At 39.6% G+C, this 24,287-nt stretch overlaps 1 protein-coding gene across 4 annotated transcripts in view; it reads left to right on the forward strand.

Annotated features, from left to right (window-relative positions):
• EYA1 (EYA transcriptional coactivator and phosphatase 1) overlaps positions 1–24,287 on the forward strand; it is a 291,109-nt gene that overhangs the window by 145,558 nt on the left and 121,264 nt on the right. For 2 of the 4 annotated variants that reach the window (XM_037140382.2, XM_053660793.1), the window contains one exon: positions 18,984–19,061. The exons of the other annotated variants lie outside the window; for them this stretch is intronic. In XM_037140382.2, coding sequence (XP_036996277.1) covers positions 18,984–19,061 — 78 coding nt within the window. The remainder of the gene's footprint in view (positions 1–18,983; positions 19,062–24,287) is intronic. 4 annotated transcript variants of the gene reach the window in all.

The following is a 24,287-nucleotide window of genomic DNA, read 5'->3' on the forward strand; positions in this document are numbered from 1 at the left end:
TGTCTTAGAAATGAACCTTTTTTAGACCAGTTTCAGATACCCAGTTACTCCTCCCACTCTGTTCTCGGGCATTTCTCAGGGGTCGTCTTTGCAGGGGTTGCAATAGTTGGAAAGTGAAGTTAGAAGTTGTCAGTATAAATTGTCCAAAAAATAAATGGAATTTTAGTCAACCTACTAAAATATGTACTTTTATTTTAGTATGTAGTTTGAAAATATGGACTTCAGCTTTCTTCATGATCCATGCTACATGCCTGTTTAGATGCAAACAGTATTAGAAAGTTCTGGGTTATTATTAAGTTTGTGAATCAATTTATCATGCTTCTTACATGTTCCATAATGTGTTGGCTTCATTCCTCCCAGTCACCACTAGAGGAGTTAAGTTTAAAATTAGTGAAGTCATAAGGTCTGGCAAGCTTCCCTGCAATATAATCATTATAGATTTTCCTATTCCTCCTCTGAAAATTTTAGTTTGAAACCAGCAGTGCTTACGAACAAATCAGAAAAATGAAAAACAAGAAATTCATTAAAATTTCAAAGAGCATTTAGAATATCAATCTCCTCGCCCTAACACCCTAACAAATATTTCTAGCCCTCTAGGCTGTGATTTATATTTAACTGGCTTCCCCGAAGCCCAGTTGAAGCTGGTCTCCTTAATTAGGTCAACAAAACTTCCACTGAGTTTACACAGTTGTTGGCTTTGCCCACATTTGTATTGTCTTCTCTCACTCAGAGCCATTTTTTACTTCCTGCCACCACTTGTCCCTATAATAAGGCTAAGAAAACATGAAAATCTCCTGTATCAAAAACCATAACTTCATCTGAAGAACAAACAAGAAGGGAATGAAATGGAGAGGCAGAGAATATTAAGTTTCTTCTTAAGGCTGCTGCCAAATTATCATAAGACTCAATGTTTGTAGGTTCTGTCCTCACAGGCTAGCGCCTATTTTCATGGTTCATCTAAGGGATAAAGACAGAAAGACACTGAGCCCCAGCCTCAGATACTGTGCTTTATCCTTTCCTAGCTGAGATGTTCTTCAATTCGAATAGTTGTTTGAATGTTTTGTATTTCAAAAGTTTCAACTCTTCATACTTTTGCGTTTGATTCCCACCTCTCTGAATTGTCGTTGCAGTTAACTGTTGGTTTCACCCAGTTTTTACATCTTTGAATTATAGAACATGAATAGGTACAAATATAAAATAGCCTAAATGAGTGCTTGACTTGCATTCAGAAAAGCACTGTAAAAAGTGATATGTTTCCAAGTAAATGAATGAGTATTTTACTCTTAAGTAAGGTTTGACCTGGAGGAGACAAAAGGATGGGTATGAAAACCAACTGTGGCTTTTCTTTTAACTGCTTTTCCCAGTCTTGTGGGAAGTTAGTCTTCCAGGATAGGATGGAATAGAAATTTCTTATTAGAGAGATTCATGAAGTATTTTAAAGACATGGGCCTTTTGGTGGTGTTTTCCTTAAGATAACTATTAAAGCATCCTAAGAGGATTTCCATTGTGTGGGTTCATGTCTGAGCCTCCATTGGGGAGAGGGTCTGTGCTGGTGTTTGTGTTCTGTGTGAGAACTCGTTGGGAAATCTTCCTCAGAGCAACTCAGGACTGGAGCAGTAAAACGATTTTTATTTACGGATCCAATTAAGGCCTTGTTTGCAAAGCAGTGATCCTTTCCATCTTTGTTTTTGTTTTGTTTTTCTGGCTGTCTTAAGTCCTTGGGAGCCTACGATTGGTCAGTGTATATATCACTTGTTTGAGTCATTATTTCTGGTTGTCTGGAGGTGAGGAGTGGGGAAGGGCAAACGAGGTGTGAGCGAGCAGAAGAGCAAGCTCTAATTCTGAGTTTTTGCTCTTGAAAATTTAGATTCAAATGTAAGAAGCTTAAATTGGTCTTAAGGCAGATGAATTTGTCTTCAAGTGACATAAAACCAGATGCAATTGGAATCTTCCCTACAAACAGGCCTTCAGGAATTCTGATGGTAATTTAAATGGTAATTTTGAATTGATATATCAGATTTCCAAGGTGCTAAGAGATATGATCTTGAATTAGGTGGCTAAATTTTCTGTATTTTAAGATGTATTTAGTTAGTTGTATATTGCATATTTTAGGTCATAGGTTAATTCAATTATATAAATCTGTATTAACAGAAGTTATTTTAAAGTTTTATCATTTCTGCAAAGCTTAGAACACTAACAAATTATCTGAAATTGTTTTTTTCACTGCAATTTTAATTTAGTAAAATACAGTTATATCCCATTAGAGTATTTTAAAGACATCATATTATAAGAAATATGTAAACTATAGTGAGTGTGTATCAAATTATAGTTTGAGGCTTTATTTGTATATTTGTGGTTAAATACTCTGTTGTCCCCAGAAAAATGGTAACCTAATTTTATTGTTTACATTCTGCACATGATTTAATTTCTAGAAGATGAAGGAACATTGTTGGTAAGGGAGTTTTCTAAATGACATTTGCACAGCTTGTAGCCATAGAATTAGCTGCTTATAAATGATTGTTTAGCAAAAGCCATGAAAGAATGAAGAAAATAATTTGTTAGGATTTTGTTTGCCTGTATAGTATATGAGAATAATTATCACATGCCTGTTACCAAGTAATAGTAATAATGACTACTTTTTAAAATAACATTGTCAGTCACCATGCTGACCATTCTCCACGACTTATTTCATTAATTTTCAGAAAATCCCTGCTAGATTGCCAACATCATGGTTAAGAGACTGGATTTGAATCTCAGCCCCACAAACTAGCTGTGCGAGCTCAGGCAAGCTAGCTTCTGTGTGGCTCAGTTTTCTTATCTGTGTAATGGGATAATAGCAGACCTTGATCAGGCTTGCTGTGAGAGCAAAACTTGTAGCACTCTCGGAACTTACTAAGTGCTCTGCATCTCTCAGATCCTAGATCATATGTAAATAACAGTCACATCTAGAGTCCTAGTTACTGTTTTACACACAAAACTAAATCCTAGAAAGTTAAATGCCAACTTGAAAGTGCATGGTTTGTAAGAGGTGCCACTGGTATCTGACCTGATATTTGAATCACACTCTGTCTGAGTGCAGAGCCTGGGTTTTTAAATATCTGGGTTGCTCCATAGACAGTGTGAAGCTCCCATCAGTTGCCAATGCCTTTTCTAATACCTTCATACTGAACACCCAGTGCCTTCACTGCCCCAGGGGTGCTCTTGGGACTGGAGAGCACTGTTCTCCAGCACAGAGTGGGGCTGTAACAGGAGCGGTGTCAGAGGCTTTGACGACAAAAGTGCTTCAGTATAAGGACAACTTCCCAGGGCTGTTACACTCTTTAAGTTCTAGTGTGTGTAAGTGTGTGAGGCTGCTTCCTGAGGTGAAGCAGGCACAGCTATAATGCTTGAACAGGGTGACTTTTAGGAGATTGCCTCTCACTAATTTCCAAAGCCTTAGACTTAATTATAATCCCACCAGCCACCCATCTATGTTAAACTGCTCAGGGATTAAATAGAGATTGAAAGTCATCTCCGCTTTTCACTATAAGTCATTCTTACATGTACATTTGTACCAGAGCAGAATTACTGTGAAATTTAAAAAGCAGTTACAGAGTTTTACTACTGCTGAGATAAATATGTTCTACCTTAGAAAGTATTTTTAAGTGGATGATAAATTTGGTCACATTTCTCTTGACTTTGAGAACCAGAGGCTATGAGCCAAACACAACTCTAAGATGAAGCGCAAGCGGCATTTGGTGGGGGCTCTCGGTAGGAATAACAGTTGCCAGAGCTGAGTGTTGGGAACATGCCTGGTCTGTTCTAGGAACAGCAAGCTGCTCGGTGTGGCTGGAAGAGAGAGAATGTCAGGGAGTGTGAGAGGTAAAGTCCAAGGAGTAACGGGGTGGCATATACTGTGTCAGGTATAGGTAACCGGTATCTTCCATATGGAGAGAATAGGAACTACAATGCCAATGGCCTGAAACTAGGCTCACAGCTTCCAGAGAGCTGGGGTTCTTGACAAGCAAATGCCTCATGGAGACAGTTTTTTACCTCCTCCCAATACCTGATAGTTGAGAGAACCCCAGTTCTGTTGCATGTCTCCCCAGGTGGGCCAGAACTTTGGTACAAGCAGTAATACATTTTCCTAACAACAGCCTGTCTTCTGGGAAAACCTTCTGGTTCCCTCCAGGGATACGTGTGAAGCTTTAGTGAGTGCTGGTATTGAGGCTAATTCTTATCCCTTCAGCCATAGATTGCTTGCTTTAAGTAATTCCTGATTTCCTACGTGGTCAAGGATGCTGTGAGGTGAGCAGTACATAAAGTGGTGTGTGTGTCTGCGTGTGTACATGCATGCATCGTTTATTTACTTGGAGGAAGGTGTAAGAGTAATTCATTCTCCTCTCATTGGCCTCAAACATACAGTATTATGTAGTTATATACATAATTGCAAACTTTTCCTTCTTTGGGTAGAACATAGTTTTTTGTTACATAGCTGTCCTCAGCGACTGTTAACCATTACCTTCTCAAAGCAGAAGTTCTGAGAACCTAATCAAGGATTGATATTAAGTTTTAGGACCTCAAATTATAAATAAGTAAAAGCTTATTGTGATAATGTTCCTGGCAATTTGCTGGTTTTACAGAATTTTCCATTTTATTTTGTTCCTCCAATATCCTATCACATCAAAAAAAGATAAATGAACTCTACCAAACACATTCCAAGGAGGCGTGTTTTATTATTCCCATAATACAAAGTGGAAACATTTTTTTGTTATATAAATCAAAATCTAAAATGCTTATCTATTTTATCATTGCACCTATTACTGATAAGAGGCATTTTACATGGAAAGAATAAACTTTAGCAAAGGAAAGAATAGGAACTGAATGAGTTCTTATGGTTTATTGAGCGCAACATTTATGCCCTCTACATACCTTATTTTATATTTTCGGGGAAAGTTAGGGTGACCGTGTACATCTCATTTTAAAGCAGTTATATGACGACCCTGTTTTTGAAGCACACCGTCTGTGTTGAAGATGAGACTTAAAGGCACATGAGGCTCATTCCAAAGCCCGTACCCTTTACAATCCAAAACATGCACTCCCCAGGAGCCAAAAAGCTTCGTCTTACTGAAGTGCTTTATCACCCTTAAAACATTTTTATTACCTTATGTAAGATTGTGACCTAGTGAAGGAAACATGAATGAGGGGGGCTTGAAAACCCTGGAATTTATTTATAAAAATTATGTATTTATTCTTACATATTTAAACTTCGGTCACCTTCATAGTACTCTCCATTTGATGCAATATACCTACTGAGACATTTTTCCACTGGTCAAAACAGTTTTTGAACTTGATTTTTATGCCTTTTGGTGCTTCTGCTGTTTAATGTTTCACCACTTCCACATCGGGAAAACGTTTCCCTTTGAGGACTTTCCTCATCTGGGGAACAAAAAAAGGGTCACTGGGGTGAAATTGGGTGAATAGGGGAAGGTGGGGCATGGGGGTCAAGCTGGTTTTGGTCAAAAACAGCTGGCACTCAGTGTGGTATGGGCAGGTGCGTTCGTAAACCACCCATGATGAAATGGGCAAATGTGTTGACAGAGTCTTCAAAAAAATTCACTAAAGCCAAATGCAACCTCTCACAACAGTGCCAGCTGGTGCACTGATACACATGAGTTCCTAGAACACTCACCTAGTGGGGAAGCCTGTACTACAAGGGATCCACCCTCCAGAGGATAATTCGGGTTGTATTAGGTCCCCCCTCATATTCATATGTGTTGATAGGTGTATGTATAGAGTCTCTAGGTTCCTCAAAGACAGGGACAGACCTGTTCACTGTTCTGTCCTCGGCATCCACTGGAAGGCCTGGCAGTAATTAAGCACTCAACAAATATTTGTTAAATGAGTGATCCTTATTGCTAAGCAAATAATATAATTGACTAATTACAAGAGAAGACGATCATTGATTTGATTTACAAAGCATTGCCAGATTTAATACATATAGAAAGCCCATTTCTAAAGATTTGAAAATGGTCATTTCACAGACCAATTCATACAGTAGCCATAGGCTGTCCATGCAGACAGCATCCACCATCAGCACTGTTGATGATTTGAATTTGATCTGTAGTAACTGACCTGCACTTGTCCCAGACTAATAACTGTCAAACTTAACAGTACAGTCCTTAGCAATGATGGAGCAACTTTTCTTGGTCCAAGAAACAACTGAATGATATAAAGATCAGGCAGTCACTATACTTAGGTTTGGTATCCTTACATGAGTGTAACGAATTTTGCTTGGCACTAAATAATAATAAATTACGTATTTTTATATATTAAAAATATTTGCGTGAACATTGCCCTGACCAGTGTGGTGCACTTGGCTGGAGCACTGTCTGTAAATGGAAAAGTTGCCAGTTCTGTCCTTGGTCAGGCGCATACCTAGGTTGCGGGTTCAATCCCTCATTTGGATGGGTACGGAGGCAACCGAACAATATTTCTCTCTTACATTAATGTTTTTTGCTTTCTCTCTCTAAAAGCAGTAAAAAAATGTCCTTGGATGAGAACATAAATGTATAGAATATATATAAAATATATATATATGTAAAAGAATATACATCACACTATATATATCCACCATTGAATTGTCAATTTATTCAAACAATATTAAGTGATTGTGTCTATAAATTTACCAAATACCATTCCTGACAGAAGTTCGTGGTCTCCTGTGACTTGCAGGCCTGTATTCAGGTAGCTAAAATGAGGGCTGGAGTGCCTAATCAGGACTGAGGTGGCTGAGGACGGAGGATAGTTTCTACACCCTGATGACACTTAGAGTCTTGAAAGAGGGGTAGGAAAGCACTGGGTGACAGGCAGGAAGGAAGGAAGAGCAAGAATTATTCAGCTGCAGCAAAGACATTGCAGGGCACTGTATATGTGTGTGTGTTATGAGGGACTTGTGCAAAGTGCACAGAGGTGGCACTAAGGGTCTCCCAGACAGGTGATAGGGAACCTCTGGTCCACATTTCAGGAGTTGAGAGTCAGTCCTGCAGGAGCTGACTGACCTAAAGGCTTGTAAAGAGGAGAGTGATGTGATCGTGTCTGTGTTTCAGAAATATAAGTGGGTGGTATTTCTAAACTATTTAAGGGGCGGTGGGTAGTGACAAGACTCCAGGTGAGAATTGGTGAGGGCGCACTTTATCTGAAATATTTCTTTCACCATAAATTCATACCCGATACTTACCTTCAGAAAAAAGTAGGAAATGCAAATTTAAAATATGGGAAAGAATGATGGCGAGAAGATGGATTTTACACTCACACTGTTCTGGGCTAGAAAATTGCAGTTCAGCTCTTTACTAACCATGTGACCGACATGGAGTTTTGTGAGGCAGCAGAGCAGCAGGTTGGAGGAAGGCTGTGGCGTCAGGCTGTTAGTTGTGCCACTTACCAGTCAGTGTGGTGCTGAATAGCTACAGAACTGCTCCCTAGTCTGTAAAAGAAGATAATAATAGTCCCCTCCTACAGGGCTGTGAGGGTGGGCACATGGTTGGAAAAGCACTTAAAAAAGTGTGTGACTCCTAGGAAGCTTTTCATAGCCATTGCCTATTAATATCATCATCAGCATCATCTCTGATCTTTGAACTTCTGCTTTCTCCACTAGAACATGGGGATTGCGCCTTTCTCACCAGGTATCATGACAATTTTCTATCTAAGTTACTAAGCACAGTCATTAGCATCTATTACATGCTCAACGCATAGCAGCTATTACGTAACAATAAATGTTATATTTTATAAAAACACATTCACCAGGACTGGCTACTGTAGCATCACCATGGGAGGAGAGGGTATTTCCTCCTCCTTTGAGATTCTCTCCATCACCTAATGGCCTTTCCAGTTACTCTGAATACCTTTACTCGATACATACTTGCTTAACATGTCTGTGCACTCCTGTAAGTTGGTGAAGAGAGAAGAGATAAGGAAAGGGCATTAATTTGGTAGGTTGATTATATTTTTGGCAAGTAAACCATTGTTGCAGATATGATTGAGGTTCTGAGTCCAAGCCAGCTCATCTGCTTCCAATCTTGTACGCTAGTTTATTTTACCATCTGCTAATTTGCAACATACACTGACACACTTTTATTCGATGCTCCGGTGTTCTGGGGCTTTCCTGTTGCTGCGTCTTTCACCAGTTGTGGAGATGTGCACCCAGAGAATGAAGGATAATAAAACCCTAGTCAGAATACGTTTCACTTTCCAGTGATCTCATAAAAGGGATGGTAATCAAAGAGATTCAAAACTAGCCATGTGACCTTCGGCTAGATTTTAAATATCTTTAAGGTACAGTTTCCTCATCTTCAAAATGTGAGGATTATCTTAAATATCTCATAAAATTGCCACGAGGAGCCAACCAGTTATCGCTTAGAAAGTGCTTAGCACAATGCCCGGCATGCAGTAGGTGCTCACTAAATGTAAATTACTTTTAAAATTATTACTCTAACATGCTAACATTCTGCTTGAATATTACTTATGAATATTGAATATTGCCAAAAATTCAGAATGTTATATTGCTAACTTAGATCTTAAAACAAGAGCAATCTTTTTATACTGTTGTTCTCAGCTTCCATTATTATAACAACCTAAATGTATTTAAATCTCACTTTGGAATTTAAATGCGGGCATCTGTTAAAACTCATTCAATGACACATTTAAAATTTATGCATTTAATTATATGTAAATTTTACTTACAGGAAAAAAACTATAAGCAAAAATGAACTCTAGCTAATGATATGAATACTGAAGAGTTTAGGGGAGATGTCTTATCTCCGTAACTTACTTTGAAATGCATGGAAAGTAAGATGGTTTTACAAGGAATAAATGTGGAAAGGAAATAGGTAGTAGGTTTATATATGTTCAATGTGAAATTTTTTTAGTTTCTATTTAGGAAAACCTTTATAATAAAATACTGGTAAAAAGGTGAGACTAAAATACTTAATGTGTCCTGGGAAAGAAACATTTATTTAGTTTTTATTGTATGCAAAGATCTACCAGATTCTAGCAGATATACAAGAAGTATGTGACACTATTTCTACCTGAAGGAGCTCACAGTCTGGTTGGAAGAGAGAAGTTTTTCTGAAAATTTGGCAAAAACTAAAAGGTCATAGTATGTCAATTAAATTATGAAGATGAGGGTTTTCAGTCTCTAGTTCAGAGATTGCCAGGAGGTGCAGAGCTAGTACTGAAGGTCATCAATTTCTTTTGTGAAAAATCTTTGTAGGATGAGGGGATTAATAGACCACATAACAACTTAATTCATCACATGTGGCTATTCTGTTTGTTATGTTTTCGAAAATATGGATTTTCTTGTCTGAAAATTTGCAGTAGGCTTTTTGCCATTATGCTCTTTCTCAATCAACAGATTAAAAATAGGCTTTCATTTGGTTCTGAAATATTTTGGTATTAGAAGAGGGCTTCATTCTCAAGAAGGTTAGAAGCCACCGATGCAAACAAAAGTGCTCTCAGAGTTCAGAAAAAAAGAGCTCTTCAGCTCCCTGAGGTCTGGCCAGGCTTCAAGAAGGAGATGGAATCTGAGCTGAGTGTTGGGAAATGGGTAGAATTTGAATAGGTTGAGAAGAGAAGGAATGCATTCTAAATGAAGGAGCAGTAGGAACAAAGGTAGGATAGTTCTGGAGACTGTGAAGAGACCAGTTATAGCTGAAGTAGATAAGGTTGGAAGAATCAGCTGCAGCCAAACTGGGGAGGACCCTGAATAGGAGGCTAAGGAATTTGGACTTCATCCTGGTGTGAGTAGAGAAGCCACTGAATATTTTGAGCAAGGGATTGATATGGTGAAAGTATTTTAGGTATTAATCTGGCAGCAATTTCTAGGGTAGATTGGAATGGGGGAGAGATGAGCAACACGGGCCTCATGTAATCTACCCAGATTGTATGTGTTAGGAACCTGAGCTAGTGTGGCAAGAATGAGCATTGCAAAAAGGTAAGTGGGCTTGCATGAGATATCCCATGTATCATTTCTTTTACACACAAAAAGTCAACTAGTCTAGACCTCTGCAGGCAATCATTGCACAATGTTTCTCCAATATGCTACACACTGCTTGAGAATAACAAGTTTCAAAACTGGCTAATATTGTTTGTTGCCATATACACCCTTAAGTTCAAGTTTGGTGTATATGTGTTGATTTGGTTTTCGTAAGGTTGTACCAGGTGTACTATTTTAAAGAGCTAATATTTTTCTACTTGCTTAAGAAAAAAGAGGAAGACTTGAACTTTAAAATTTGGGAGAGATAACATTAACATGCCAGACTATAGAGCCGATCTAAACATAAACAAGTGCCTTGTTTTCCAAATGGTAAGTGACCAAAGAAAGAAACATCTGGTTTATGGGTATATATATATATATATATATATATATATATGAACTTTTAGATAAAGAAGATATAGTTAAATGGCTACTTATATTTAATTTATTAATTTTATGTTTTTAAAATAAGAAAATATAAATTTAGAAATATTACTATATTTTACTTTTATATGATAATTTTATTCATTCTCTCTACATATGCCTCATGATTTACGAAGGAGTACTCATTCAGTCTGTCTGTGATATTGAAATTGAATCCAAACTATAACATAACATTACAATGGCTGTGCTTTTGTCTCACAGGTTTATATTTGTTGTCCATATGGCACAATTGTGTGCAGTATAGCTTTTTAATTGGTTCTTTGGGGGCTTACTTACAACAATATTTAAGATTTGCATTTGGGTGGCCATGGCCCATGAATTATCATCGAATGTCTAATTTACTTACCTCTCTTTCTAGTGATTTAGGCAGGGTTCTTTCCAAACATATAGAAATTTCCATGATCAATTTTATTCTATGATAATGTCTTCTCCAAAGCATACTTTGTTCAGAGTAACATAACAGACATGTGTTATTCCTTACATGCAAGAGGCTTTACAAAAACCTGAACATAAATTGACTGAGTGATAATTTGAGAGGAATAAAAAATTCTTTTATATTTGAACATATACAATTTTCTATTTTAAATTTTATTTTTCAATTGCAGTTTGCATTCAATATTATTTTGTATTAGTTCCAGGTGTACAGCATAGTGGTGAGACAGTCATATATTTTACAAAGTGGTCCCCCTAGTATTTCAAGTACCCACCTGGTACCATACATAGTTATTACAATATTATTGGCTATATTCCCTATGCAGTAATTTACATCCCCATGACTATTTTGTAACACCAATTTGTACTTCTTAATCCCTTCACCTTTTTCACCCAGTCCTCCAACTGCCCTCCCTTCTGGCAACCATCAATCTGTTCTCTGTATCTATGAGTCTGTTTCTGTTTTGTTTATTTTGTTCTTTAGATTCCACATATAAGTGAGAACATATGGATTTTGTCTTTTTCTGTCTGACTTATTTCACTTAGCATAATACCCTCCAGGGCTATCCATGCTGTCAGAAATGGCAAAGTTTTATTCTTTTTGTGGCCAAGTAATGCTTCTTTGTATGTATATGTACCACAGCTTTTTACTCACTTCTGCATTGAGTGCACTGGTCTTGCTTCCATATCTGGGTTATTGTAAATAACACTGTGAACATAGGATGCACATACTCTTTTGAATTAGTGTTTTGGCTGTCTTCAGGTATATACACAGAAGTAGAATTGCTGGGTCATAAGGCAGTTCCATTTTTAATTTTTTAAGGCTCCTCCATACTGTTTTTTTATAGTGGCTGCGCCAGTCTGCACTTCCACCATGAGTGCAGGGGGTTCCCTTTTCTCCACATTCTTGCCAATACTTGATGTTTGTTGGTTTATTGATGATAACCATTCTGACAGGTGTGAGGTGATATTTTTACTTTGCATTTTTAATTTGCATTTCTCAAATGACTTTCGACACTGAGTGTATACAGTTTTTAATTGCCCTATGCAAAGTACCCAAGGGTATGAAGTCAGTTGTAAACTTTCCAAGTCAGTTGTACATTCCACCTTCACCTGTTCCTTCAGTGAATATTGAGTTCCAAGTATCTGTTAAACCTTGTAAGTAAAATAGGACATATTCTGTAGGCATATAAAAAGATGTTTCTCCCATGAAGAAACTTATAATATACTAAAATGGATAATACTGTAAGTTATTAGAGTATTGAGGTAGAACAGAATATGTGTTCTACAGGAAATACAAACTCATATTTGGTAGCTCAAGGAAAAGCAAAATCATCCTTGAGTAGCAGATGCAGTAGGACCTAATGAAGCAGGTGGGGCTTTGGTTGAACCTTGAAGGAACTGTAGGATTTAGTCACATAGAAATTTTGTAGAATATTTAGTGCCAGAGGGAAAGGCAGTAGCAATACCATGGATCTGAAAAACATTTAGACATCATGGTAGGCCAGTTTGGTTTTACCATATATAAGGACAGGGGGCCTTTATCTGTGAAATGGGGATAATAGTGCCTCACAGGAAATGTCGGACAATTAGATGTGATGGTGCAATTTATAAAGCTCTTGTGTCTTTGTAAGTTACTAGTTGTTATACAAATACAAGGTGTGTGATGGGAGAATTGGGAAATAAAACAAAGAAAAAAAAAGAAAAGAAAAGGTTGGTGTTAGAGGACTATAAATACGTGATGGAGGAGTTGTAAATTAATAAATAGCATCCTGAAGACCTCCATGCTAGGAATGACTCACTGAAACCTCAGCCATGGGAAGATAAATATCTCCACTTAAAGTAGAGAGAAAGGCAAATCTGCCAACTCTAAAGAGAAGAGATATAAAGTAATTAAGATAGTGGCTGTGAAGGTAAAAGATTCTTGCAAAAGATTAGGGTTGTGGAAACTATAGACTTGACAATAGGGTGTGAAGGAAGAGGAGCCAAAAGAAATCAGGTTGAAAAGAAAACTTTCAGTCTTGGGCCATTACAGAAGGATAAGATGGTGGTTTACATGTTCCAGCAGGTTGAGTTTCCACCCTGGTCCAGGCCAGGGCATTGCATCACTGGGCTGTGGGGATTGGTCCCCATGAAAAAGATGTGCTTGTGGATAGAGTTTGGGAGTCAGCTCCAGGAAGGTGATTTTTAAGAGTTTGGGGCAAGGAAAAAAATGATTGTGAGAGAAAATTCAAACAGGTTAAGAGGGAGGTAGGATTATAGAACCACAAAGAAGGGGGGAAAATCCAGAGAAATAGATGCATATTACTGTGTTGTGTTGAATCAACAATAATTAAAGTGTCAGAGAAAGACCTATTGTACTGAAGAGTGAAGGAACATTAGGACTGAGAAAAGTTTGGGGAATGAGGAAATGTCCTTTCAGCAAAATAGTAGCTATAAAGGAATGATGTGAAGTATTAACAGGAGAGTAGATGAGAATTTGAAACGCATTTTCAGGAAACTTGGTGATGAAAGAGGGGAGAGAAGTATCATGGTGGAGAGGTTTTTAAAAATTAGGAGAGACCTATCTATTTTTGTAGGTAGACAGGAAGTAGCCTCTTGAAATGGATGGTCAAGGATGTTGAGAGACCAAATAACTAAGTCATGAGTATTGTTGCAAAAAGGTGTGGAAGGGGCAGTGAGGGTCAAGGTGCAAAGGTTAACCCTGCTAATAGAAAAGTAACCTCCACTGAGATTAAGGAGTAGGACCCTGAGAATTTTTGCAGGAGGATAACTGAAAGATTTAATGCAGCTTCAACCTTCTAAATAAAACTGTCAGCGATGGCAAATAGGTGCATGTGGTGCAGGAGCTTGAGGGAGGTGGAAAACACTCAGTGGAAACAGTTTCAGGCACAAGAAATGGAAAAGGGGGCTGTCAAGCAACAGGATGACTCAAAAGTATGTAGAAGCATGAATATTAGTCGAGTTGGTCAGTATGCAAATTGAGACCTCTCTTTCCCATGTTCAACCATGGAGAGCAGGAGGACACGATGAGAGATGGCCAGCCCTGGGATGGTCACTTGGCAAAAAAACAGGTGCTTGGAAAAGTGAGACAACAGGATTCTAGGGTGGGCACTCCAGTTCCAGGCCAGGCTGCTGCAGTGGGAGTGGAGGAATGCATAGGGGGTTGGGAAGACGTTCTGATGAGAAAGTCTGCCCGACGTGAGCACATGAAAAAGGTAAAAGGTGACATTTGTTGGCAGTGATGCAGTTCTAGATGGTGGTGTTATTGGACCATTTAATAACCAAAATGGAACAAAGGTGCATTGCACTGTGACAGAGGATATGAAGGGATCATCAAGAACAGCAGAGGGGTGCGGAACCGAGGTTTTTAAGTCCCTGAGCATTACAGCAGGACAAAAAACAGAAGACAAGTGTGTGCCGAAATAGACAAGTAGGACTGTGAAAGTTTGAAGAAAAGTTGTGAGATGAGATTAATGGCCTGGGGAGGACCTGCTGCTCACCCAGGCTGGTGCATTTTGGATGAACTCTTCCTGACAATGAGGCTCAGTCCAGCAGGCAGAGCTGCCTTTTGGGGGTGAACTTGCTTTAACTGTTCTCTTAATACATGGTGAGAAATAACTAATCACATGGACTGAATGCTTGTCTCCTCTGACCACCCTGTCATCTTCCTGAAGACTGTGTATATGACTACAACATTCAAAGTGGAACCAGAAGTTGCTTCATGAGCCGAGTCACAGTGTGAGGGGTTAGTTACATGACCTCTGTAGCCAATGTCACCTGCTCCAGTGGTCTGTTTGATCGATCTGCCCTCATTTAAGCTTATGGTGAAGGAAGACAGGTGTCTCTTTTCATGGACCTCTTGCAGTATACTCACCTCTAACAGTGCTCTAGAGAGATGCTCACACTTTCTCCCAAAATCCTCAATCATGATTCACCCGCCAGCCCATTTCTTCAGAAAGAATACCTACTGACTAATGACCAAGGTGCAAGTTTTCTGAATCCCGGTTTAGTCCTGCCTGCTTCAGTGACATCCAGGTCCCCTTGATTTCAGTTTTGCTCTCTGGAGGCGATGACCTCATAGCTGCTCTTAGGCATGCCACTTAACTTTAGATTCTTTTAATTTGCTTTTTAAAAGTAAGCTTAACATTAATGTGAATGTCCTAATAGATTTTGTCCCTTAAGAAACATTTTGCTAATAGAATGGCTCTAAAAGCAAGGGCTCTGGACCACGTACAGTGCTAGATGACTGAGAAGCATTTACCTGTTTTACCCTCTCACGTGTGTGTTCTGCCCACTCACAGGGAAGGAGGCTGAGACACGCAGACGCTGCATAACTTCTCCAGGTTTGCACTGTTAATAGCAGAGCTAGGCTGAAATTCAGATGATAGCTAATTGCAAAGCTAATGCTTTTACGTTTTTATTCAGTATTTTTTTTTCCTGGGACTCACTCCCCAGGACAAGCCATTCAGTGCAGCAGAAATAAAATGCTTGTACTACTAATGATGAGGATAAATATAGTTTCAGCTTCTGCTTCAGGTACCAGGTACCGTGCATCAATTTTATAATTATTGCATTCCTGTAATGTAGGTATCATTTTTTAAATTTTATACATGAGATCATTAAGGTGGAAGAAATCAAATAGTTTTTAGAAAATCTTAAGTAACTGGATCCTCTGAGTCCCAAACCAAAGTGCCAAGACATCGATAGATGGAAGTTCCGGCATGTGTGAAGAGTAGCGTCCAATTGCCCGGTACGGCTCAGCTGGAATTCACAGCCAAGTGAAGGAGTGTGTGTGTCGGGGGTCGGGGGAGGGGGGAGTCAGGGATATTAAAGGAGCAAAGCAGAATTCTGAAGTATCAGACAGAATCTTGGGGTGATAGGAAAAAAATGAACTCTTGAGTCGGGACAACGGAATAAAAGATGCTGTTTTCTAACAGACTGAAGTCATGCAATGAAGGAGAAGAAAGAATCCTATAGTTATTTGGAGGAGAACAGATCATTCACAGATTTATTTCTTTTCAGATAGATGGCTTAGATGGGATAATTGTTCACAGATGTGACAGTAGCTTAACTCTCTAAGGAAAAAAATCAGCTGGTGGTGTTTTTAAATTCAGAGCCTTGGGGTGGTGCTCTGCTGTGTCATCCACAGCATGTGGGGCACTGTGGTGGCGCTAGCTAGTGGGGGTGGGTGAAGTTTTGGTGGTCAGGGATTTTTCTGGTCTTTTTAACTTGCCAGTGAACGTCTGCTTGGCAACAACTATGCCAGAAGTGGTCTCTGTTTTTCTGGCTTTCATTCAGAAACTGGTTTACATCACAATAAATCACCGGTCTCTTTAGCATCAGGTCCCCATTGATTAAGTATTCTCTTACAGTCCCTGATAACATCATGATTGTCCTGGTAGTTACTTTATGTACATCCTCTTCTCTTCAACAGTGAGCCTTTTAAAAATTGGATTCATTAGGAAAAGGGAGTCTTTATTCCTTACTGTGTAGGTGGGTGTATTTGAACAATGGAAAAAAGGCAGTGTGCTTGGGGCCAAAAAGAAAAAGTATCCCTTTCCTTTCCTTCCTTTTCTTTCTGTCTATTTTTAATGGAATTTCAAGTATAATTGAATGTGTCTCTTGGGAGTGAAAGCTACATTTGATTAAGCCAGTCGTATCAGCATAGCCAAGGGGGGTTTAGGGGACAGAAGTAGCCGTTTTGATATGGTCTGGCTTTCACCGAGTCCCTTTATGGCCCCATCGACAGAATCATAGACCTCAGGTTTGGCAAGCACTTAGAAGTAATCTGGGCTAACATCCCATGCGATGGAAAATTTATTCTTCACAATCTTTCCAAGACAGCTCAGCTTCTGCTGAGATCTGGCCTGCAAGTTCACTCCCTGGGAGTGCGAGCAACCAGGCACGGCAAGGGCTGCCCCGTGTGCTCTGTGACTGATGGCGGCGTGTGTGATCAGTGACTTTAGGTCTCTTCGGCACAAGCGGAGCTGGTTATGATTATGCCTCATAAAGACAGTGGCGTGGCGCCTCAGACACCTTGCTCTGTCGTAGAGGAGCTCTTTATATTGGGAAGTACTCCTCATTGCCATTCCTTCAAGCCTGGGAACCGAAAACATCCAAAATTAAATCCCATTTCTGCCCCTTCCTGTGTGTGTGTTTGGGCAAATTCCTAACCCCTCTGGTTTCATTTTTTTTTTTAATGTGAAACAAGAAGGTGATATCTAATAGGGACTTTGTGACTTGGGCTCTGAGAGCTGCTTGTAGAATTCTTTGAAAAGATTAATCATAACATCAGTAAAGAATCTGACACTTAGTAGGCGCTTTACAAGACCTGTACTCTGGTCCTGTCTTATCTTTTGCTAGACATGTGGTATGTGATTCTGAGTTCAGAATTTCAGTGGTCATCTGTCCAGTACAGAATGAAACAGAGCTATTGCTTTGTGCGTCCATTGTATGAGTTCACATATGGCATTTTGTGTCTTTTGAAGGAGGATGAGACAGGCTGTGGACAACTGAGTGGGGGACTTGGGAACTGTGCACTAGCAGGGGCAGATCTGCTTTCCTAAATCTATGGCCGCATGGTGGTTGCGAAGAGCAAGATCATTAGGTGGCCTGGAGGCTTGCAGGGAGAAGGGAAATACAGGCGTATGTCAGAATTTATTAGCATCAGCTAAGAATTCTAACCCAAAACAAGTGGTGGAAAGTGAAAACTTCACTTCCACTATTGTTTGGTCTACATTAAAACAAGCAGCTGGAGTGATTCCTATTAGTCTCACTGGTTTTATTTTTCAACTTTGTTTAGAAACAGTCTAAATAATTAATTTTTTGAAAGTGACTATCGGTTGCAACTATTTATAATGCCTATTTTAAAACTACTCAATATGCATTAGTAAACATTTCAAAGGCCCAGAGGGGTGAATTTGTTCTCTGCCTGTTGTTTATGAGAGATTGGCATTGAGAGCAGGAAAAGCTGCATTTTCTCCATCGTCCTTTCCCATTCCGGAATGTGTTTACTTGGTGAGGGAAGCATCCCCTATTATTCTCTTCTTAGGGCTTTCATTTTGGCAAATACATTTTTGAGTTTTAGGTAGCTACTAAGATATTATTGCATTCTTTCTAAAAACCTGTTAATGGGGAAGTATAACTTTCATAAAGTAGGCCAGGCAGATTCTGATACAGCGCTTCACTAGTAGTTTCTAGGGAAGATGCTAAAGCTCTCTTCATTTTAAAATAACCGAACACCAGGGAGAATGGCTAATGTTCTGAAGTGGTCTGGCCTCTCTGTTTGATAGGAGCGCAGTAATACCACTGCTGTATCAGTAGAAGCTCCAGGCTTCAAGAGCCTAGAGCATGTCAAGGGTTTCATTTTACAGCCCCAAGGGACTTTATCAAAGATCATACGTGTTTTCCACAAACTGGATGCTATCGGTATTATTTGGAAATAGAAAACATTTCTGCTTCATTTACATTTAGTGTGTTTTTTATATTAAATGTACCTCAGATACTGACAAATTGACTGTCAGATATGGCTGGGTGGTAATAATAACCCATTAAATTGAGCACTCTGCCTTTCGGCCATACTGCATGACTAAGAATGTGTGTGTGTGTGTGTGTGTGTGTGTGTGTTTTGCACACACACGCACCTACCCTTGAGCACTATGACACCTGCTGGTGTTTCTTCCCACTTCTTCAAGTCTTGTTATTCTATCATTTCAAATCTTTGGCCAAATGGCTACAAACCCATTGTAATTTCACACCCGCATTGTGCAAATTTTAAGATAAGTTTTTTATTAATCAGGTCAGTAAATTTATTAAGAAGTAGTGAATTTAACGACTTGTAGTTTAAAGCATTTTTTACAAGGTAACTTGTCTCAATAGATTGTTTCCTTAGAGAGAAAATATTTAATATGCAAATATTTTTGAAAAGATTCTAGATTCTATTAGGAATATTAATCTGAATTATATTTAATACAAAAAGACTGGTTTTGAAAGTAATTCTGTATGTAACTACTTTGAATGTTATAGCTTTTCTACAGTATCTTTACAGATAACTATTAATTGGATATATGATATATGTTGTTTATTTTTTTAGTTAAAACAGAGCCAATGAGCAGCAGTGAAATAGTTTCAACAACAGCAGACGGGTCTTTAGACAATTTCTCAGGTTCAGGTAAGGAAGAAGTATTAGATTTTTATATTAATAAAAACATAATTTTCCCAGCTTATTTATATATTCAAATATGTATATACATGTGTGTATATGCATGGTATGGGGTGTGTGTGTATATATGTACAATATATCATATGAATAATACAGGCATTCTCAGAGTCAAATATTTGCAATTCTGATGTGTTTAGTATAATAAAGTATTTGCTGGAAATGTTGGTATCCTATAAAGGAGATAAAATCAAAAGGGATTTTGTTCTTTTTCTGTCTTCTACTAAATTATCTTTGTTATGTTAATGACTTCTTCCCTTTTTGTCTCATTTGTACGATTTTTCCAGCCATGCAAATTTCTTGTTTTGTAAAGGAATTTCTGGTTTTTAAGTAATATACACTGAAGTGTTGTTAAAAGAACATCACATATATAACTCCTAAAAACACATGAGAGATACATTGTGTACATATATACATGTATAGATAAAAGAATAGAAATAGAGCTAATGTACTAAAATATTAGCATTTAGGGAATTTGAGTAAAGGATATTAGAAGTTTTTCCACTTTTCTTGCAACTTTTCTGCAAGTGTCAAATTACGCCAAAATGAAAAGTTGAAAAATGAGAAGCATCAGTGGGTTGAGCCTCCACCTGTTCCTGTGGGTGGGTGGGCTGCAGCTCCCCGTGTACCCAAGGCCCCCGTGACCCACTTTTGTGTCTCTGACATAGCTCATGAAGACAGTATGTGCTCACAAAGTATACTGAGGGGATGGTGGTTTAATGGATAAGAGGAGAAAGTGGACACACCAAAGAGAAAAATGCCTTTCAGGTACATACAGTGAAAGGGGAAGGAGAGAAGGTAGTCATTCGAAAGAGGGCTACAGGGTTGAGGATGGCATTGAGAAGTTCTGGGGGTCTTGTGGCCAGCACAGACTTTCTGGAGGTAGAGGCTCAAGATGTAGGCAAAACAGGGATAATTGGAGAGAAGTTCCTGATGGGACCTTAATGGCTTGAACCCCAAACAGAAGTGGACAACCCAGAAAAGGAACAACTGTTAGTGGAAACATCAGGGAACACAGATGGAGAGTATGGAGATGAGAGTGAAGTGGAGGAGCAGGCAATACATTGAGGGAACTGCTGCCTGATTTCTCTGCTCAAACCCCCCAGTGGCTCCCATCCATCTCTGAGTAAAAGCTGAGTTCTGCCTGAAAGCTCCATCAGGCCTTATTGCCTGCCTCCCTTGCTTTGTGCTATTCCTCCAACATGCCAGTGGGTGTGGGAAGGTGACAGACATGCTTCCAACCAGGGCCTTTGCAGCGGCAGCCCTTCTGCCTGGACTGACCCCCTCGCCACCTTTAAATCTGTGCTCAAATATCACTTTCTCCATGAAGCCCACCCTGACTGTTCTAGTCCATGTTGGAAAACTCACTATAGACTTCCAGCCCCTTTAAAGTGCTGAATTTCCCCCACCACACACTGTAATATGTAGACTCCTTTGCTAACTACAAGGTCTGTGCAGAAGGTCTCCAGCCATGAAAAAGACATTTATTGAAGAAAACATAAGAAACATTGTACATAGGACAATGACACCTCGGTCCCTTTCAAAGTAGGCACCTTAGGACCTCACACAGTTCTCCCAATTGCCATCAGTTGCCCCATTGTATTTTCTTGAATCTCGTGGACAATCTAGAAATCTTTTCCCTTTCAAAGGTGATTTTAATTTGAGAAATCCAGAAGTCACAGGGTGCCAAATCTGGGCTGTAGTAGAGCTGAGTCACCTGGGCAATTTGATGTTTCACCGAAAGCCTCTGCACCAGACATGAGGCGTGAGCAGGTACATTGTGGTGATGAAGCTGCCAATCACAGTTGCCCATAGCTGCAGCCTTCTGAATCATCCCAACAGTTTCCGTGGAGGAATGTTCAAGCTTAACGCAAAATCTGATGCACATTTGTTGTTCTGCTTGCTCATTTTGAAGGCAGAGACCACACAGCACACATGCTCACTCAATGACATCTACTGCCCCCAGTGAATAGTACAGTGAAGTCGTCATTGTTCACACATGCACATTCCAGGTCACTCTTTGTCTGCCAAGTTACATCAATGCCATGCAAACCATTCTCATGATATTAGCAATTGCTGGACTTTTTCTGGACAGACTTCATGTATCATTTCCCTGTGCATTAGGTTTTATATTGTTCTCTTGCCCCTACCAAAATGTAAGTTAGTCAGGGAAAAGTACTTGGCACTCAAATATTGCTAAGAGAAATAATGAATACATGAGTAAATGAATGAATGAATGCTTCTGCTTTATTCTCTGACTCAAGATGAGGGTAATAGGCTGTGAGCTTGAAGAGTTGGAGACAACCGAAATAATGCTGCAGACCTGCTCAGTGTGGCTTGGTTGGAGTGTTATCCCGTGACCAAAAGGTTGCAGGTTCAATTCCTGGTCGGGGCATGTACAGAGGCAATTGGTTGATGTGATGTTTCTCACATTGATGTTTCTTTCTCTACCTTCCTTTCTCCCTTCCTCTCTCTAAAAACAATGAAAAAAAATGTCCTTGGGTGAGGATAATAAAAATTGAAAAGAAATAAATGCTGTGAGGACTTCAGGAGCCCAAGGCTGCTTGGGAACATAAAGGGGGATCGACAGGAGAGCGGAGGACCAAACGGAGATGAAGCCAATGAGTGTCGACTCTCTACGGTAGAGCGATTTTTCTCTACAAGGCTTAGCTGCTGAGGAAAGACATTTGTGTTGATCCAGGGTCGAGGATTTCCAGGTAGAGTTTGGGAGAATACGGAGAGAAGTGAATTAAAAGTGTCAGTAAAAGAATGATTTAAAACAGTGACTTATGAATCCAGGAGAGATAAAAAGAACACAAGAGCAGGGGTAATTATTGCAAGAAGATAAGGACATCAGGGTCCTGCGTCTCTTGACGAGGTTAGAGAACGGGTGAGATGGGAACACAGGCATGAAAATTCTGGAAAGAGAGCTTGTTCCTTCCTTAGTCTCAAAACCCAGCAAGGCCTTCACCACGTGCTTCTGCAGTTGGTTCTGTGTACTTTCCTTCCTCAGCCTTGGTCACTAGTTTTAAAATTAGTTTTCCTTGTCCCTGTGAGAACAGGGATTCTCTTTGTCTCGTTCACACTTTCAGTCCCAGTGGACATCACAGAATCAACTACATGCGTGATGGTCAGTAAATGTTACTTAAGTAAACAAATAATTCAGTCACTGCTGTTGTGAAATGAAAAAAAAAAAAAAGGTCCAGGGTATGGTGTTGTGCTCGGTGGTCGTCATATACAGCCAGAGACGAAGGACTTGTCAGGGGAGAGGGCCAAAATACTAAATTTTTGATAAATGGGAGGCAGTGTGTCAGAGATGGGTCATTGTGGAGGTGATGAGTCATGGATCTCAGAGAACGAAGGGTCTTACGGGGGAGCAGAAAAGCAACGGTTCAGAAGAAGCAACAGTGAGGGTGTGTTTTCAGGTCTTTGTGTGCCCGGAATCTGAGAGAAGGAGCAGCCTCTACTTGGAACAGACATGCAGGAGAAGCCCAATGGGCCTTAGAGAAAGGTGCACAGAGTTCGATGAAAAACTGAAGTTGCAGAGGACCTTGTTTCCCATAGATCACAGGTGGCAAACACAAGGCCCACCCTCAGAACCTGGCCCTCCGCTTTGTTTTACCTGGCCTGGCACCTTGTTTCTACCTGGCGGCAGTGCCAAGCTCTTGCTTAACTGTTAAGGAGCAGTTACATTTATACAGTCCTAAAGTTACATTCAGCCCTTTGAAGGCAACTGTGAGGCTGATGTGGCTCCAGGCAAAAATTAGTTTGATGCCCCTGCCATAGATTGATTCTCTGTTGGACACAGAGGAAAGGATTGGATGAGCTGAGGGACTGGATAAAGGTATAAGAAGCTTGGAGCACCATGGGGGTGAATATTCTTTCCATGTCCTTTATTTCTTCCTTCCCCTCCCCTCCCCTCCCCCTCCCCTGTCCTTCCCTGCCCTGCTTTTTTCTTCCCTTTCTCTCCCCCTATGTCCCTTCCTTCTTTGAGTAAAAATGCAAGAACCATGGCATGCTGGAGTGGCTGTGGGCAGGACTTAGGGTCCCTACAGAAAGAGGAAGCTACTGAAAGCAGTCCCCAAGCATTTAACTCCGAGATGGCCTTGGCCTCTGTGCTCAGCACTCCTATTTTCTTCTCCATGATGGCTTAAACATTTACATCCCGAGTATTACAGGTGTCCTGAGGAAAGAGATGGAATAAAGAAGAAATAGGGCCATTCTGACATTGGTAATAGCTTTTCCTACCTCTGGCCTTCTAAGAACCGTAGAATTTTAAAGCGGTAAGGAGGCAGAAGTCTCACTCTCCCAGAAAAAGCATCAGCTATTCTGGGGTGGAGACCTGGAAAAGAGGGATTAGTTTTCTAAACCATGTGGCTGAATTAAAAATTGCAAGGTCATTTATTAGGTTTTTAAAATAAAGGGATGTTCTGGTAATTATTTACGAATGAAAAGCAAGGCTTTAGGAATTTAAATGTTAAGAACAATTGGGCTTGAAAATAATGTGTTTTTAGAAATTGCAAAATGTCTTCACCTGCTGCGTCAGGCATTTCCATAAAGCCTAAATGTGTTATTAATTAGTTTTTTTAAGCCAGCTGATGATATTAATCATACAAAGTTGATGTCTGGTGGTATTTGGAACCTGGAAATAGAACAGGAATGATTCTAGAGGGAAAAAAAGATACCCTCTTTTTTGTGTGTGGCAAATACAGTTTTTAAATTTTTAAAATTGTAACTTTTAAAAATGTAACTTTTGGGGTCTGATTCCTCTTTAACAACTATGTCCTGAGCACCTACTCTGTGCCTGGCATTGTCTAGGCAGCGGAATATAGCAATGAAGAAAAAGTAAACAAAGTTCCTGCCTTTAGGGGGCTCCCATCCTTGTGAGAGAAACAGAGTGACAGGTAAGAGGTAGTGAAAGAAAATAGTGAAGTTCTGTGAAGGAAACAAAAGCAGAACAAAGAATATAGTAAAGAGCAGATGGAGGTCTCTTGGAGGGAAGGACCCTCTAGGAAGAGGGCATCTGAGTGCAAATCTTAGTGAAGTAAGGGAGTAAGTTCTGGTTAATCTAAATATAATAGGAAGGTAAAAAGAGGGCTTGGAGATAAGGGAAGGGGTGACATATGGCTGCCACATGCTTTAATTTTTGTTTTTAAGAGATTACTGCTTGTTGCGTGG

Source organism: Artibeus jamaicensis, unplaced genomic scaffold, assembly GCF_021234435.1.
Source record: "Artibeus jamaicensis isolate MK-2021 breed Jamaican fruit bat unplaced genomic scaffold, CSHL_Jam_final scaffold_916, whole genome shotgun sequence".
Lineage (NCBI taxonomy): Eukaryota > Metazoa > Chordata > Mammalia > Chiroptera > Phyllostomidae > Artibeus > Artibeus jamaicensis.